Here is an 18,499-nt window from a genome sequence, read left to right as displayed (position 1 = left end):
ATATCAGGCTTCTGAAAAGTATGTTCATTTCTTTGCAGGCAATACTTGCTTAGGCCTCCTTTAGCTTGAATTACTGCAATAATGCGGCGTAGCATGGAGGCAATCAGCCAGTGGGACTGCTGTGGTGAAGTGTTCAGGAAGCCCAGGTGGCTTTGATAGCGCCTTCAGATAATCTGCATTAATGGGTCTGTCTCCCATCTTCCTCTTTGTAGTTTTCATTGACCGAATTACATTGATAACTTTAACATCGTGGTTATTGACACAAGCAGGAAAATACAGTGAGAAACTTTTCAGATAAGATTCCACTGTTGTGTATGCAAACCAGATCAGATTGACATGAGTTATCTCAAGACCTGAACTACGGACATACATATTGGGCAAAAAGCATGTCAGCCCAGCTGTCTACAATCTTGACGAGAATCTATGGAAGCATAGATTCTCTGTAGGGTTCTGGTCAGGTCAGTGTGGGTAGATGTTAAGTCCTAATGCAAAATTAAATCAGCATCTCCATACAGAGGAAAGTAGGAAAATGTTATGGTAGATGGCTGCTCTGGCTTTACTGGACTTGATGGAACACAAGGGACCAAAACCAGTAGATGACATGGCTCCTAAAACATCACTGACTGTGGAAACTTCCCACTGGACCTCAAACAACTTGGATTTTGTGCCTTCCATACTTTCTACAGACCCTAAGACCCAAATTTGAAAAAATTACTTTTTTTTGTAAGGAGGACTTTACTCCACAACAGTTTAGCTCTTTTTCACATTCCAGGCAAGACATTTCTTACAGTGTCTCTGATTTAATCATGGGCAACTCAAATCAAAGAATGCAGCAGTTGAAGTTCATGTCTGTGTGTGCTGACTCTTGATTTTCTGAATCCAGCAATAGTCCAACCCCTGTGAATCTCCCCACACTCTTGCATAGGCTTTGGGCTTCACAAATCTTCTCAAGGCTTCTCACAGTCTTGTCAATGAGGCCTTATTGCTTGTGCATCTTTTCCGCAACTCTTTCCACCCACAGTTTCCATAATTTGTTTTAAATACAGTCCTCTCAAGTCCTCATGACTGTGTAGGCCAACATGGTCATGACATAAAATTTCAATGTTAGCAATAATTGTTCTTATGAACTTCAATAATATTAAAATTTGTGGAGAAACTGTATTTTGGGTTTTTATTTGCTGTGAGCCATTATCATCAACATTTACATAAATACATATAAAATATGCAATAAATAAATGCAATCACTGTGTGTAACAAATCTATATAGGAACTCCAACCTCCATTAATAATCCGACTCATTCCTGCCGCTTCATACTGTATGAACTGACTATGCAGAGTAAGCGAAGAAACATTCCTGCTCTTCTACTCGCCTCCCAGACAGTCGCTGTAATTCCTGCTAATGCGGATAATGCTCAGGACACGTTGCGCATGTAGCGCGCTGCCTGCGACGCGCAGTCCTGCTTGGATTTGGACGCAGCCCGCGTCCCCCGGCAGAGAGGGCACGGCCTATCAGATTATGTGGTCAGAATTGGCGGTAATCTGTGGATAAAACATGTATTTTAACAGGACAAAGTTTTTTTTCCCTACTCCAAACTATGATTTAATTGCGTATTTCTAATTACCTGGTGAGATAGTTTATGTGTTTCTGGATGAATCAGAGAAAGGCAGCGGATGATGAGAGTCGGAACTGAATTTCAGGTAAGAACCTTTACAAAATACCATTAAAAACATGCTGTTAATTCTGATGCAAAACACTGTATGAAGTGAAGAACACCTCATAGCGATAATCTGAAAAGATCCAGACGTTCACCTCTTTAATTAAATATTTTCTTTAGAGGTAAAGGAGGTAAACTGAGTCTGCCTCACTAAATAATAATAATAATAATTAAAATATATTTTACTACGACTGCTTTAAAGGCCACATCAGAGCTCAGATCTGTCTGTTGAAGTACAATTTTATGGATTTCTTTGTCAAAATTACGCACAAGAACAAAAATCTTATAACAGATTTTAGAACATTTAACAACAACTGTTGTAAAGATAAAACACATTTAAAATACCAAAACAGATAACAGAAGTCAATACAAAAGCAACGTATGAACAAGATTCGTCCAAATCAACATCATTAAGTTGATAAAAAGTCTGCAAAATTAGTCAGATTAAATATTCCAGACTGGTTCATAAATATGGATTATTAATGAGAGTTGTTGCTTCAGTCTTTATTTCAAGTAAGAGATTATAGCTGTCATAATCTGAGCCTTTTAACCCCACCTTCTGGCAGGAGGCCACCTCCACCTTGGACAACTTGTTACCATTATATCCACATTACAGATTACAAGTCTTCATGTCAGTTTTCCATCTGGATAGAAAACACAGGAGCATGATATCAGTCCACTCATTAAATATTTCCAGAAAGCTGTAAAAAACCAAGCAAACAATAATTATTTCATTTGCAGATAAATAGACCTCAACTTTTAAATTGAGCTAAAATGGCCTTAAATAGAGAAATAAATCAAACTAAACTGATTCTCTAAGTGTATTCTTTGCACTTCATCTTAAGTAAGTGAGCTCAGAATCCTCCAAATCCCTTCATCCTGTTTCCACCTCGTGATTCTTTCATTACTGAGGTCAGTTACAGTGGTCATCCCTCTGCCCTTACATAACACACGTGAACTGCCTCGTATTCTTCACTTTCTTCTCCTAAAAGAAAAGACAACACTGAAATTCACCAGGGACTTAACAAATCTGGTACAATTCACACAGGGTTCCTGCACTCTTCCTAAATCAACTGAAAAGCAAATGTATTGTTTAGTCACTTCGAATAATTAGTAGGTATCTCTTAATACTCAAAGAACATTCACCTAAAAAAATCCCCAAAAAGATTCACATTTTTTTGAAAATGCAAATACATTTAAAGGATGCAATTATTTGCATAATTTAAAGAAATATTAATCAAACATGAATGCGGTTTCTTTGTGATGCCTTCTTTCACTGCAAACATTAATGAGCATTTTTATTGTTGTGTCAGAGCTCTCTGCCTGAATATGGAGTTGCTCCAAGTAGCTAAAAACATCTTCTGAAAATCCAATTAGACAGAGGTTAATCTTACTCCTACAGGCACATACAACACTAGATTAACAACCATTACGAAAAAATCCCATGATTTTCGCATGTGAAAATTCCATGTGACCACATGTACAACATGTAAAATTCACATGTGATTTACATGTGATGCACATGTACACTATATTGCCAAAAGTATTGGATCACAACACCAAATCAATGAATTTCTGTGTTACAATCACTTCCATGGCTGAAGGTGTATAAAGTTTGGGGTGAAGAAACCTGACCTCTACCTTCTTGAACATCTTGGGGATGAATTAGAGCAGAGGCTGCAATTCTGGTCTCATCTGACTATAAACACATTTCTAAACCATGTGGAAGATGTTTACAGAATAGTTAAAAAGTTGCTATTGCTGGCAACTGTGGTCCATCAACAAACAGATCTTAGAGATTAAGAATAAGATGTCTTCAGAGTTCATGGGAATGTAAAAGTAGATTGACAAATACCTTTGTCAATATAGTGTATATCCTACGTGAAGCACATGGGATATTTTTAACCATGACTGTTCCATATCCACATGTATACATGTACTTTTTCATGTGACACATATTCTCACATGTGAAAATTTGTCAAATCCTGTTTCATATGTCGTTCACATTTAATACCATGGGATGCATATGTGGTCACATGTTAATCTCATTTCATTTTGTAGGACATATAGGTTGAACAGGATTTGCAAATCACTGTATTCTGTTTTTATTTACATTTTACACAACGTCCCAACTTCATTGGAATTGGGGTTGTATGCATACACACATATACAGTATTTACACACAGACATGCATACATAGGCATTACATGCATATAGATGTGGGGGATGGAGGGTGGTTAGGAGTTGAGTTACTATTTCAGAATGTACTTACCTATGACAAGCTGCACTTTGCCCTGGTCAAGGTTTCTATTTCTTTCTCCAACAACTCCTTTCCTTCCAGTCACTAAACATGTTGATATTTCTTCGAGAGTAAAGACTGCCAAGGAACCCAGCAGCTGGCATCTACAACTAATTTTATAAATGATTTTATAAATTTTATAAATGATTATTTCTTTTCTTATTGTCATTTGTAAAAGAAGAGTATATTATTAACTCTGGTTGGTTGGCATTATTTGATTTAAATCTGGGTTTTGTGTCAGATTTCAGGTTTTGACTTAGAATTCATGAGTGCCTTGGAAAAGTATTCTTGGCCTTCAACCTTTTTATATTTTATAACATTACAAGCTCCGAGCTCAATGTATTTAGTTGTGATTTTATGTGATGGAATTACGTGAATGAGTGCATGAGTCACTGTAGTTTAAAAATAAAATGTTTTTAAAGTGTGGAGACGTTGGGTGTATAATTACTTTAACAGTGCATTAATGACTCATCCAGGACGTCACAAAAGAACACAGAGCATCTAAAAAACTACAGGTCTCACTTGCCTGAGTTAATATCAGAGTTCATGATTCAACAGTTAGAAAGAGACAAATGGACTGGGCAAAGATAACAACAATGTTAGATCTCCAAGATGAAAACCATTGCTGACCAAAAAAACCCACAAATGCCCACCCCAAATTTTCTAAAAAAATCATCTTGATGCCTTTTGGGAACATTTTCAATAAAACAAAAAGCATTCTGTCCATCCTTCCATCCATCCTTGCAGGGGGGCTGGTGCCTCCAGCAGCCATTGAGCAAGAGTTAGGGTACACCCTGGACAGGTCACCAGTCCCTCACAGGGCAACACAGAGACACATGACCAGCCATGCACACACTCACACCTATGGGCAATTTAGAGTAACCATTGATCTAATGGTCCTAACTGTTTTCGGGCTGTGGGAGTCAGGCAGAGTAACTGAAGAGAACTCACCACACATGTCCAGGATAATATATAAGTTCCATGCAAAAAGACCTCAGGCCAGGATCTGAACCCAGGACCTTGACGCTGGAAGACTATGGCGCTAACAACTGCTCTACTATGCAGCCATGGTTTAGATAGCTGTTTTCCTTAAATAAATAAAAAAACATAATTTGAGGACTGCGTTTTGTATTTACTCAGGTAATTGTAGTCAGACATTAAAATGTGTTTTTGATGATATTAAACATTTAAATGTGACCAAAAAACAAAAACAGAAAAAACTGTAAATGGGAAATTATGTTTTCACTGCACTATATGTTCTTGTGTCTTTCCCTTAAAAAACATTGTTGTTTTTTTCTTTGTTGTCTTAATCACTTGATGTTACAGTCTGTGTTAGACCAAAGATAATAGTTCAATTTAATTGGATAATATTTGAAGCTTTTATATACTGTCCTTTTTTTATGTATTGTATGGTGGCTCCTGATCCTTGTGTGGGCCAGATGACCCCTGATCTAACCAAAATGAGCTATGAACTCGTTTGATTTATACTATATATTGGAAAGACATAACATTTCCTGACAGAAGATTTGACAACAAAGTACACTGAATACTTTGTTGTCAAAGTGGTTGTAAAACATTCCCATGACAAGTATGTATTGAAAACGTTCCAATAACCAAAACCTGAAAACCGTTTAAAATGCAAAAGTATCAAATTCAGAAAGGGTCTATTGACCAGCACCTAGTTTAACAATATGGTCTAACATAATGATCACAGAATACTATGAATTTTTTTATAGGATTTATTGTTTTAGATGGTGTAAATTTATGTTTGTATTGACCTTGTTTTCTGTACCTGGTAGCTTTACTCCATGAGTTTATCTTTAATTCTATATGCACATTTTTTTTTTTTTTGCTAATAATAAAGGCAACAAAGACATGAAAAGAAGTCTATTAATGTCCAAGTAAGATAAGGATCAAAGATGGTTTGAGTTGAAGAAATGAGCTAACCAAGCCTGACTTTCAACATCTTTGTTTGGGGTTAAATTTAAACAACCAACAAAAGTAAAAAAAAGAATGTCTGGGCAAGCCAACTTTAGAAAGCTGCAATAAAAGATTTCCATGGGGTCCAGTGTTTGGAGGGCTGTAGTATCCCAAGGACATGAACATATGCGTTTCAAATGTTTTAAATGGTTAAACCCAGCTTAGACAGGGGCCCTTGTCCTAATAGCTGTTAGCTTTCCATTACTCTGCGAATTTATTTACGTTTCTACAAACTTGCTGCTAAATAGTATCTTCCCACAACAGCTAGGGAAACAACTTCTAATAATAAATGGTAAATGGCCTGTACTTGTATAGTGCTTTATAAAGTCCCCAGAGACCCACACAGAGGTGATGCTGCCATACACAGGTGCCACTGAGCCCTCTGACCACCATCAGTAGGCAAGGCGGGTGAAGTGTCTTGCCCAAGGACAAAACGACAGACAGACATAGCGGGGGCTCAAACCGGCAACCCACCTGTTACAAGACAAACCCCTGCTACCATCACCACGGTCGGCCCTTATACTACTTATAACTTCACAGTACCTCACATCAAAGTATCTTAGCTATCCCTTTTACAGACTGCCTAACAGCTCACTAAAAACACCTCAGATATCCTTTTTAGGCCCAGATCGATCCAGCTGAGGATTCTGAATATACTTTGAAGTTGGCACTGAGAAACCAGCTCAGATCTCATCTGTATTAAGTAATGAGGTCAGACTGAGCTCTCTCAGCTCCCCAGCTCCACTTAGACTATTAATGCTCACTTATTTTTCTTCCATACTTAACTGTTTTTTCAAACAGCTCATGTTTTAACTTAGCACCTTAATTTATGACTTGATTTATGACTTTTACAATTTTGTTTATATATATATATATATATAGTTGATTTTTGTTCATTGTTGTTAAGGTACAAAGAAAAAGAGAAAGGTAGACCCAGTATTAAACATACCTGGGCTCTATGAGTGATACAAAACATCTCCAGAACTAACAAAAACTGATGCTCAGTGAGTGTTTCAACACACATGGTGCAGTTCTAATATGTTATCCAGGTAAATACACAAACTAACTGATCAACTGAGTATATAAATATAACAGCTTCAAATAACATTGCATGAGACATTTTTAGCCTTTGCGATTTTTCCGGCACAAACCCAACCAAACAGAAATAAAGGTGAAATTTCCGGGACCAGTGCCTTATAGTCATAATGGTGGGTTTTAAGACTCTGAGAACACACAATCACGAGAATCAAGGAGAACGTTTTTAAACAGTTTATTTGAACCCTGAGTTGTGAATGAGTAGGAACCAGGACTGGGTCAGCGGATCAGACTGGAATTGTTCTAAGCGTGATGGAAAAGAAAACAGACTTAGAAGTGTTCAGGCTTGAACACTGGAAATTACTGTGATTGTTTTAGCTGACAGACTTACTGAGAAGGGAGTCTGAGCAAGGCAGGGGCAGATAAGTCTTTCTCCACGGTGTCTGTGGCTGGCAGGCAGTGAGCGGATAATTTCCAGTAATTTCTAGCTGAGTGTTCTTCTATTTACGCGGAGTATTTGAGAAGGACGTCGGAGGGTGGACAGGCAGGTGAATAATCCTCTGAGTTTGGCTTGGAGGGTTCTTTGGAAGGCTGGGCTTGGAGTTGGAGAATAGAGCACGGACAATCAGTCGAAGGCATCGCAGCTTAGAGTTTCCACACTCCTCCAGATATGGCACAAGAAAAGAATGCAGGGACAGAAAACTTCATTAAACACTCGACTAGGCAGGATCACTGACTGAACAAAAACGAGCTGACACCTTCCTCTGGCTCTCCACTCCCTAAATAAGCCCAGCTGATTGCTCTCAGATAAGGAACACCTGTGCAGAAGCACCTGCCCGTCACACCCTGAATGGAGAAGCAGAAAAAAACAGCACAGCACACACATAACCTGCGCACAGCCACAGTGGATTCTGACATATATATTATAGTAACTTACTGACAGCGCCTTACAAAAGTATTTATACCACTTCATCTTTTGCACATTCTGTTGCATTACGCCTACAAATCTCAATGTATTTTATATATTTTTGATTTTATGTGATAGATCAACACAAAGTAGTGTTTCAGTGTGGAGATGGTGTGTTCATGGTGATGTACAGTGTTAGTTTTCCACCCTACATAACATTTGGTATGCATGACAAAGTGTTCAGTTTTGGTCTCACTTCTACATGTTCTCTGTGTCCCAGCTCTTCCACTTACTTGGCAGCTTTGGTAGGCACACACAGCTAATCACAACACCAAGAAGAGTGTGAGGACAAACATGGACTCGAATGGACCACTCAATCGTAGCCAATCGCTGGCAAGCGGCCTAGAGAAGACGTCACCGTCATGGAACAAGCCCGCACTCTCTCAGAGTAGCAGCACTTTGTCATCTCGTCACTCCAGACAGGTCAGTAACAGGTCAGTTTGAGTCTTCATGCAGTGTTACTAAAGACTAAAGGTGTGTCCCCTGAATAAAAAAGTTGAGTTTACCATAACCTTGTAGAGATCTTACTGTTTTCCCCCAAGAATCTGTTCAATTAAGCAATAACAAGCAATTTCATGTGATTTACAATTTCACTTTCTAAATAGATTATCAAAGACTGGGAAGTAATTGATGACCTTCAAGTAGAAATGCAAGCAGGAAGTGATAGTCCTCAAGATATGACAGCTCCGGGAATTTGTGAGGGTTATCTTCTTAAGAGGAGGAAGTGGCCTCTTAAAGGCTGGCACAAGGTGAGTGGGGGAGTGGTAAATAAAATGAATTGTTAAACAGTCATAATATTTTGCTGGATGCTTACTTTGAGATTTGCTTTTTTTTACAGCGATACTTTGTTTTGGAAGCAGGAATATTACGCTACTCCAAAAGCCAACAAGATGTAAGTCAACATTTAATCCTTACAGTGCATAGCTGAAATATTCATGGCCCTTGATATTTTTTTGTCCTTTTGTCATCACAGCCACAGGCTTCAATATATTTGATGGGGATTTTATGTGGCCGCCCAACACAAAGTATTGCATAATTTTGAAGTGGATAGAAAATGATACATGGTTTTCAACAAGTAGTCAGCCCCCTTTAGTCGGATACCCCTGAAAAAAATCCAGTTCAACCAATTAACGCCACCAAATTAGTATGCAATTTAATCTGCACTTTACAAATCTGATGTTTATTGAAGAGTGGCAAGAAGAAACCTGCTGTTTGCAGTTTGCCACAAGCCATATAGGAGACACACCAAACATGTGGAAGAAGGTGCTTTGGTCAGATGAGACCAAAACTGAACATTTTGTCTATATAAGCAAAATGCTACATTTGGTAAAAAACTTAAACTGTGCATTTCTCTAAAAACATTGTAGAGGCAGTGAATTTCAGCGAAAGGTGAGTCTAACAGTATTCATTCAGGATGGCTGAATACTAAATATGACAGTACACTTCCACTCACTTTCACATTTATATTTGTAAAAAAATAGCATTATTGGTCTACAGATCCAAGAGGCCTTTACAAAATGAGAAAAGTGGTGTTTAGCAAAAACTTGAACAGAAAACATGTTGGTGTTGATTTTGGTTAAATAATTTGCATCAAATGTTGCTCTTCCATCTGATGCTTTACCTTCAATGATTTCCATGCTTTTCCTTTTTGAGTATGCTTTGCTTAGACTTTTTTGGGGGGTTTTTCACTTCTGATTTGGGTGTAACTATAATTTATTAGGGTTTGGCTTCATATTTAAACAGCAAATATAAACAAGTTGTTAGTGCTTTGTCACAATTATCTTCAAGTTTCTTCTCACATTTCTGTCCTGTTTATTATGTTTGCATGTTATTTTGAAATATGACCTCACAAACCTGTAGACCAGAAATTATGAAAGTTTCAATTTCATGATTTTATGCCACATAGTTTGAAAACACTTGAACCATTTTGTTTTTTATAAGGTCTCCAGGGGACGAGTCCAGGGCTCACTAGATATTAGTCTTGCCGTCATGTCGATAAACAAAAAATCGAATCGGATCGACTTGGATGCTGGGGACATTCTCTATCATATCAAGGTAAAAACAGTCATTAAATGTTGTTGATTAGTTTTAAACAAATAAGTAGAGTACTGTCCAATTTGAAAGACATAACACTCTATATAACCGCCAAGGCAAAGAGCCACGATCTCTTCTACATTTGGGTGACGAAGTTGCAAGCACATCGCCTGTACAAAAAGAATGAGACAACTCACGCTCACAGTGGCCTCCTGGAGACACTGTCCAACACAACTCCGGCTGGACAGGCTCACAGAAATGGAGATGTGGTGATTATAAAATGACTAAAGTCACACTTCACAACATCATGTTTGCAGGAGATTAAAAAAACAGTTCTACAGTTGCTGCTTTGTCTTTTTGTGTCTGTTTTTATGTTGTCAGAGTTTGGCAGGAGTGGAAAATTCAGCAAGGGGATTGGGGGTCTTACCTTCAGCCAACACTGCTGCGAACAGCAAGGTGTCTGCCTGGCTGAAGCAAAGTCACAATCCAGACATGTGTGTTCAAGGTATTTGACACACAGTCAGCTGCAAAACAACAAACACAAAAATTGGTGATCAGGAGGCATTACAAACCCAAGTGTCATCTCTGCCCTCACCCTTATGGATATTTTTTTTATTTTGTTTTTAAGATGTAAGAATGCCATTATTATTATTTAAGTATTTCCATAGTTCTGATATTTTAATTAAAATGGGAAATACATTTTTATTTTATCAGTCTGCCTTGCCCAGCAAATTTTGAATTTCATTTAAATTACCAGAATAATGGGAATAAATGAATAATGTAAAAAATAGGGAAATAATTAAATTGGCTGATTATATATTCTTAAAGCATTAATTTGTATTTTATTTCAATAATTCAAATAATTTATTTAACCAATCTTTTATTTGCACAGTAAAATATTTTTGTATTCAATAACTTATCATGGAATTTACATAAACATTGATAATTTTTTATGCTATGCAGTTTTCAACAGTTATATAACATACAGGTAAATACTGATATGGAAATCCATTTGTTGGACTGTGGCATATTTTGTCCTTGATATTAAACAGGCAGTACACTTAACATAAAAATATCACTGACATAAAAATACAGAAAAGATATTCCTTGTAGTTTCTATGCAGATATTGCTTAGAAACAGATATTAGAGCAGTTAAAACTGGTCCTGGCTTTGCTTGTATGTTGTTCATTTCTGCATCATTTTGGTCAAGGTCATCAAGAGCTGATGAAAGGAGTAAAGTGATTACAGACCCCTTGTATAGACAAGACAAAAAAAGACACATTATTAAGAATAGAAATGGCATTCTATTAGTTTTAGAAAATGCAAACACTAACTGTGACAGGAAGTTTATTTAACTAATCATGAGCAGATCAGAAGCTTGAGACTGAACATGATGATTTCTTACAGAGTTAAACCGCTGTAATTTGGACCTGTCGGAGCTAAACCGTTTAATTCAGAGGCTTCAGGCCATGGAGGTGGGCCAGACTTTCACTAATGGAGATCTGCAACGCATTATCAGCACACAGGTATTCATAGGCTGACCACTTGTTTTACACATCTGCTGTAATTAAGATTAAATGATATATAAAGAACCATCCTACTTCTTCAATCCTAAATTCTTACTTTTAAACAGAATCTTTCACTTGAGAAGCCAAAGAAGGCAAAGTCAGGAAAGATTTGGGGTCACTCTCGTACACTATCCAGAGTAGAGGCGCTGGGAATGGTAAGAATGGTCTGTAAACTACTCTCTCTCTCTTTATGCACTGATTTAACATTTGAATATGTCTATAACTTTGGATGTTTGAATTTTGATTGAATGTGCTCAAGACTTTATTTTATTCAATCCAAAGCCTGTTCGGGGGATTTCCAAATCGGTGAGTTGCCAATAGACAGAACATCTAACAAATTGAAGTTCTCTACAGGTCTTTCTCAAAATATTAGCATATTGTGAAAAAGTTAATTATTTTCAACAATGTAATGATGAAAATTTAACATTCATATATTTTAGATTCATTGCACACTAACTGAAATATTTCAGGTCTTTTATTGTCTTAATACGGATGATTTTGGAATACAGCTCATGAAAACCCAAAATTCCTATCTCACAAAATTAGCATATTTCATCCAACCAATAAAAGAAAAGTGTTTTTAATACAAAAAACGTCAACCTTCAAATAATCATGTACAGTTATGCACTCAATACTTGGTCGGGAATCCTTTTGCAGAAATTACTGCTTCAATGCGGCGTGGCATGGAGGCAATCAGCCTGTGGCACTGCTGAGGTCTTATGGAGGCCCAGGATGCTTCGATAGTGGCCTTTAGCTCATCCAGAGTGTTGGGTCTTGAGTCTCTCAACGTTCTCTTCACAATATCCCACAGATTCTCTATGGGGTTCAGGTCAGGAGAGTTGGCAGGCCAATTGAGCACAGTGATACCATGGTCGGTAAACCATTTACCAGTGGTTTTGGCACTGTGAGCAGGTGCCAGGTCGTGCTGAAAAATGAAATCTTCATCTCCATAAAGCTTTTCAGCAGATGGAAGCATGAAGAGCTCCAAAATCTCCTGATAGCTAGCTGCATTGACCCTGCCCTTGATAAAACACAGTGGACCAACACCAGCAGCTGACACGGCACCCCAGACCATCACTGACTGTGGGTACTTGACACTGGACTTCTGGCATTTTGGCATTTCCTTCTCCCCAGTCTTCCTCCAGACTCTGGCACCTTGATTTCCGAATGACATGCAGAATTTGCTTTCATCTGAAAAAAGTACTTTGGACCACTGAGCAACAGTCCAGTGCTGCTTCTCTGTAGCCCAGGTCAGGCGCTTCTGCTGCTGTTTCTGGTTCAAAAGTGGCTTGACCTGGGGAATGCGGCACCTGTAGCCCATTTCCTGCACACGCCTGTGCACGGTGGCTCTGGATGTTTCTACTCCAGACTCAGTCCACTGCTTCCGCAGGTCCCCCAAGGTCTGGAATCGGCCCTTCTCCACAATCTTCCTCAGGGTCTGGTCACCTCTTCTCGTTGTGCAGCGTTTTCTGCCACACGTTTTCCTTCCCACAGACTTCCCACTGAGGTGCCTTGATACAGCACTCTGGGAACAGCCTATTCGTTCAGAAATTTCTTTCTGTGTCTTACCCTCTTGCTTGAGGGTGTCAATAGTGGCCTTCTGGACAGCAGTCAGGTCGGCAGTCTTACCCATGATTGGGGTTTTGAGTGATGAACCAGGCTGGGAGTTTTAAAGGCCTCAGGAATCTTTTGCAGGTGTTTAGAATTAACTCGTTGATTCAGATGATTAGGTTCATAGCTCGTTTAGAGACCCTTTTAATGATATACTAATTTTGTGAGATAGGAATTGTGGGTTTTCATGAGCTGTATGCCAAAATCATCCGTATTAAGATAATAAAAGACCTGAAATATTTCAGTTAGTGTGCAATGAATCTAAAATATATGAATGTTAAATTTTCATCATGACATTATGGAAAATAATGAACTTTATCACAATATGCTAATATTTTGAGAAGGACCTGTATACAGCAAAAGGTTTTCATATCACATTGTTCTTTAAACAATGCTAATCTGCAAGGACAGCATTACTGGTTACATCAATAATAGCTGTTCAAGTAAATGATATTTGACTTTGAAAAAGCAAAAAAAAAAAAAAAAAGTGTTATAAAACCAAACAAACTAAATTGAAAAAAGAGCTCTACTAAGCCTCAACTGTCACTATCACCAGTGTTGTACAGATCTTTGTTTTACATGCCTTGCTCTGCTTCTTGCAGCACCATCTATCCTACTGTCTGATGTTTTGTAATACAAGTATAATTTTAGTTAAAATGAATTGATACTTTGCTACTGTGAGATGTATTGGGAGAATACTCTCCACATTTTTTATATATTATATATCCACAATATAAATATAGTTTAGTCTAGCTTGGTTTAGTTTAGCCTCTCTTAGGTAAAGATAAGAGTGAGAATTTGATAGTAATTTCAAGAAGCAGGCTCCCCTGGCCTTTTGCCTGTCTGTCCGTCCGTCTACAACCAATGTAACAAATAAGACACTGAAGTTTCTGATTTTATGTCAAGGAATTGGATTAACTCTGATCTCTGTGCATTGTTTAGTAGATAATGTTAGGATGCTATGATGATTACCTCAAAAGTAGCCTAAACATTGTATATTTTTTTCCCACCCATATTAATGTGTGAATGTTAGCATTAAGCTTCAAGAACCAAACTATACATCTGCACCATCGGTTTTTCTTCTTTAAATCAGTGTACAGTGCAGTTGTTTAAAACCTAAGGAAAGGAAAAAATCTTTTGTTGCATTGAACTCAGAAGTTCAAGAAGAAACTATGACTTCCCCGTGGAAAAAGTCCACTGAAACACCAACCTGAAGTTTGTATTCCAGATTGGAAATTCTGATGCCTTTTGCCATCTCCTTTTTCAAAATCCAACATGGCTGCCATGCACATAAACAGTCACAATGAAATTATTAAGAGTATGATTATCATTTGTTTATTTTCACCTGGATCAATTTGTGTCTTCTTAAATTACTCACAAACATACAGTTCAGCATTGTTAGAATATGTAACTTTAATAATACGTTATCATCCTGTTTTACCAAAAACTATAACCTGGTCACTAAACTAACAACAAGCAATTGTTTGTCCAATTTACAGCTGGTGCACAATCAAGTTTGATTTGACAACATTACCACATTGGAGTTAATACTGCTGAGAAAAATGAAACACCATCTTTCAGTGTTTGAGCACGCAACTTGTAGAGAAGATTATCTACATTTTACTTTATAATCAAACACCAAAAAAAAAAGAGCTTTTTGACAGTAACATTTACTAAATATGTCAAGCTTCAAGAATTTGTTTTTTTTAGCAATAACAATATAGTCAGAGACTATAGGGTCACTGATGCCATAGATTCCTACCTGGCAAAGGGACCTACTCCAATTCAGTGAAAGAACAAAAAGGTTCAGTTTAATTCTGGCATTTTTATCATATTTGCTTTCATTGACCGTGAGAACAAACTACTAGCACTTGGATTCATATTTATATCACCAGTAGTTCAAAAGTAACAAATCTGGTAGCACCATACCAAACTAACAGAGCTTCAGCTCAAATTTGTTGTTAGTTGTACATCTATAGCTTTACTTGTTACATTACACTAGCACATTTTCTATTGGCCTTATGTTTTTTTCACATTAATGATCATCAGATCTGAAATTCTGCTGCAATTCTGTAAAGTTGCTAACAGACAGAAAGACAGACCACAAAACCTCCTAGGAGGAAGTAAAACTCTGAAAACGGATGTGAATTTGTATTCAGCCCCCTTTGCTCTGATAATCCAAATAAACCCCAGTGCAGCTGGTTTTCTTCAGATTAGTGTCTAACTGTTCAATTTGTTTTCAGTATACAATCAGCTGTGCTGTGAATGCCCCAGATGTTAGTTAGAGAATGTTAGTGAGCAGAGTTAGGTTGTAAACCAATACCTCAAGCTTTGAACGTCTCACTAAGTGCTGTTCAGTCCATCATTAAAAATAGTATGGCACAATTTTAGAACCAAGAACCAAGACATGCCTGTCAACGCAAACTGACAGACCTGGCAAAGAGAGGATTAAACAAAGAAGCAGCCAGGATGGCCATTTTAACTCTGAAGGAGCTGCAAAGATTCACAGCACAGGTGGAAGAATCTGCCGACAGGACAGCAATTAGTCGTGCACTCCCCAGATCTGGCCTATGTGGGACAGTGGCAAGAAGAAAGCCATTGATGAAAGAAAAGCAGAAGTCCTGTTTGCAGTTTGCCACAAGCCATGTAGGAGACACTGCAAACAAGTGGAAGAAGGTGCTATGGTCATATCAAACCAAATATTTTAGTTTTTGGCCTACATGCAAAACATTACCTTCATCGCTGTGAAACATTGTCATGGCAGTATCATGCTGAGGATATCCAAACGTTCACCTTTCAGCAGGACAAAATACAGCTAACAAGAGAACTGTTAAATTAACCAGTAATTCAGCCATCGTCTGTCCTTTCCTGTTCCCCTCACAGCTGTCCTCCAGTCACCTAAACAGTTCGTCCCACCTCGGTGTGTCAGCGCCCTCCATCCCCGACTATGTCTACTCCCAGCTGTCCCATCCCACTGTCTTATCACCTGAGGGCAAGAAAATCCAGCAGGATATCTGCACCATGTCGTCACGAGGTCAGACAAGCAAAAACGTACCTTCAGTTTTAAAATAGATTAACAAGTTAAAAGATATGAATGGATTTATTTAAGGCTTAACGTGTTCAACAGTAGAGAGAAGTCGTTCATGGAAAATACTGCCATTCTCTACATTGAAATATCATGTGTGAGTGTATTTCTAAATTATTTTCCTGTGCACCTTTAGTGCTTTCTTCTCTGAAGTCAGTGCATGAAACTCTGTCCTTGGAGAGGGAAAAGTTGCAAGAAGCTTGGGAAGCCAACAACCTCCATCAGTCTAACACATTAGCTGTGGTACAATAAACGCCTGCAGCCACATTCCAAGCTTTATTTATTTTTGAGGACCATTTTTAGTGTTTGTTCTTATTCCTCTCTATCTGTCATCAGCTTCCGCCAAAACATGGTCCTCCTTCGGTAACAGATTCGGCGGCAGAGTATTTTGATGCCAGCGACGATGTCCTTTGTGGTAGTTCCTCTGAGGTGTCTGATGAATCCAGGCTTAGTGACAGAAGCACCAGTAATTCAGAGCCAGAGGATGGACATGGTAAGTAAGGCTGAATACTTTTAATAAGGTTACCTTAGTGATTACCCATACCCCTAGGCCCTTAATAGAAAGAAATGAAGTGGGACACCAGTTCAAGAAATAATTATTTAATCATCTTTTCATGATTAAACAAGCCTGATGTCAGTGTGCCCATATTCCTTGTAAAAGTAATTACAGTATAAAATTCTGGACATTTTTGAGAATCGGTATGTGTCAAATTAGATGTTTTGGAGTCTATTAATACCTGTTTAGTGTGGATATATTTTGTCTGACATAACATTTTATTCTATAAAGCTTCTACTTAATAATTTTTTGATAAGCCAAAGACTCCTACACATTGACAGATGCGTTTCTGTAGGATCATTGCTTTAATGCAATAAAGCCATGTCTGGTGAAATCTTGTTAGTCAGGAATTTTGCTTCCATTAAACTTCTACTTCCACTTTTTTTGTACAAATTACTTCTACATCCTGAACTTTATTTAAGATGTGGAGGTGGTGGGTAAGAGGAGTAATTAACAATCAATGGGAAGGAAAAATTGTTCAGCAACTCTGCAAGGATAAGAGTGTAAAGACAATGGATGGATGGATTAAAGGAGGACAAAATTTTTGAAAACATAATATCTACTCAGTCTTGTGCACCATCACCTTAGACAAATACAAATCTGAATCAGCTCTGTCAGATGTATGGCACTGGCAATTAAATGGTAAATGGACTGAACTTATATAGCGCCTTTCCAGTCATACAAACCACTTTACACTAGAGCCACATTCACCCAATCGCACTCACTAACGTTCACACATTCATACACCGATACACAGATCGGTAGGCAACTTGAGGTTAAGTGACTTGCCCAGGGGCACATCGACATATTCAGGAGGAAGCTGGAAACAAACCCACAACCTTCTGATTGCAAGACGACTACTCTTCCTACTGAACCACAGTCGCCTCATGCTGAGAGTAAAGTTGCTAACAGACAGACAGTTAGTCTAGTCTAAAACAAAATTAGTCTAAATTAAAATTAGACAAAATTAGTCTAAAACAAAAGTATAATTTGTATCTGTTTGAATAAGTTGTCATACTACATTCCTGGATGTACAGGGGCCGTGAAATTTTAAATAATTTGCCACGACAGAATGCTTAAGAAATACCAGTAAATAAATATTGTGTGTAACCTTTGAGCCTAAATATAGTGTTAAATATATGCAACTGTTGGGGTCATCCATTTTGGTCGGGTAATTTGACATGCGCAGCTCAACAGACGTCGCAGCTCTGACGTCAACTGGGATTATAAAACCCATGGAAATAAACTTTCGTTGCCATTTCTAGTGTGTCTCGTGATACGACGCATCGGAGGCGCATATCTAGAGAGACAAAAGCTCGCGGGCCAACTTTTTTCTCCACACGGCCATTCCAGGAAGAGCTTGAAAGCTGGAAATCTGTCTGATACAAGAAGGTCAGAAGATTCATATGCCGATCGGTGAAAAACCCACAGAGGTTTTATTTCCAAGGAGATGAGTTTCCCCTTGTGACTCAGTTGACTAAACGGTTCTTCATATTTTCCCCCTTTTGACGGATGAGAAGTTTACCGAATTTCTTTTGAGCTGATCACGGACGTGTGATTCCCCCCCCCTTTATTGTCTTGAGACAATAAGGACGATAAACTGGAGGAGATCATGTATGATGCACAATGACATTAAATGCACTCCTTG

The 18,499-nt window shown here is 38.1% G+C and overlaps 1 protein-coding gene and 1 long non-coding RNA gene across 5 annotated transcripts in view; one reads left to right on the top strand and one right to left on the bottom strand.

Annotated features, from left to right (window-relative positions):
- Positions 1-1,294: 1,294 nt before the first annotated feature.
- osbpl7 (oxysterol binding protein-like 7) overlaps positions 1,295-18,499 on the top strand; it is a 33,300-nt gene continuing 16,095 nt past the window's right edge. The window contains exons 1-13 of one of the 3 annotated variants that reach the window (XM_047376311.1): positions 1,295-1,698; positions 8,217-8,419; positions 8,602-8,745; positions 8,835-8,888; positions 9,938-10,051; positions 10,147-10,299; positions 10,412-10,535; positions 11,439-11,557; positions 11,665-11,754; positions 11,882-11,905; positions 16,094-16,244; positions 16,432-16,538; positions 16,632-16,788. In XM_047376311.1, the coding sequence (XP_047232267.1) occupies positions 8,291-8,419; positions 8,602-8,745; positions 8,835-8,888; positions 9,938-10,051; positions 10,147-10,299; positions 10,412-10,535; positions 11,439-11,557; positions 11,665-11,754; positions 11,882-11,905; positions 16,094-16,244; positions 16,432-16,538; positions 16,632-16,788 (1,366 nt within the window). In that variant the 5' untranslated portion in view covers positions 1,295-1,698; positions 8,217-8,290. Of the gene's footprint in view, positions 1,699-8,216; positions 8,420-8,601; positions 8,746-8,834; positions 8,889-9,937; positions 10,052-10,146; positions 10,300-10,411; positions 10,536-11,438; positions 11,558-11,664; positions 11,764-11,881; positions 11,906-16,093; positions 16,245-16,431; positions 16,539-16,631; positions 16,789-18,499 lie in introns of all 3 variants that reach the window. The other 2 variants (XM_047376310.1, XM_047376312.1) reach the window with 2 other exon arrangements.
- LOC124874782 overlaps positions 7,250-18,499 on the bottom strand; it is a 31,980-nt gene continuing 20,730 nt past the window's right edge. The window contains exons 2-5 of one of the 2 annotated variants that reach the window (XR_007039892.1): positions 10,458-10,554; positions 7,788-7,875; positions 7,421-7,691; positions 7,250-7,332 (exon numbers count right to left, since the gene is read on the bottom strand). This is a non-coding gene — a long non-coding RNA (uncharacterized LOC124874782). The other variant, XR_007039891.1, reaches the window with a different exon arrangement.

This window comes from Girardinichthys multiradiatus, chromosome 10 (assembly GCF_021462225.1).
Source record: "Girardinichthys multiradiatus isolate DD_20200921_A chromosome 10, DD_fGirMul_XY1, whole genome shotgun sequence".
Lineage (NCBI taxonomy): Eukaryota > Metazoa > Chordata > Actinopteri > Cyprinodontiformes > Goodeidae > Girardinichthys > Girardinichthys multiradiatus.
Note: the sequence above shows the minus strand (reverse complement) of the source record. Positions and strands in the feature narration are given on the sequence as shown.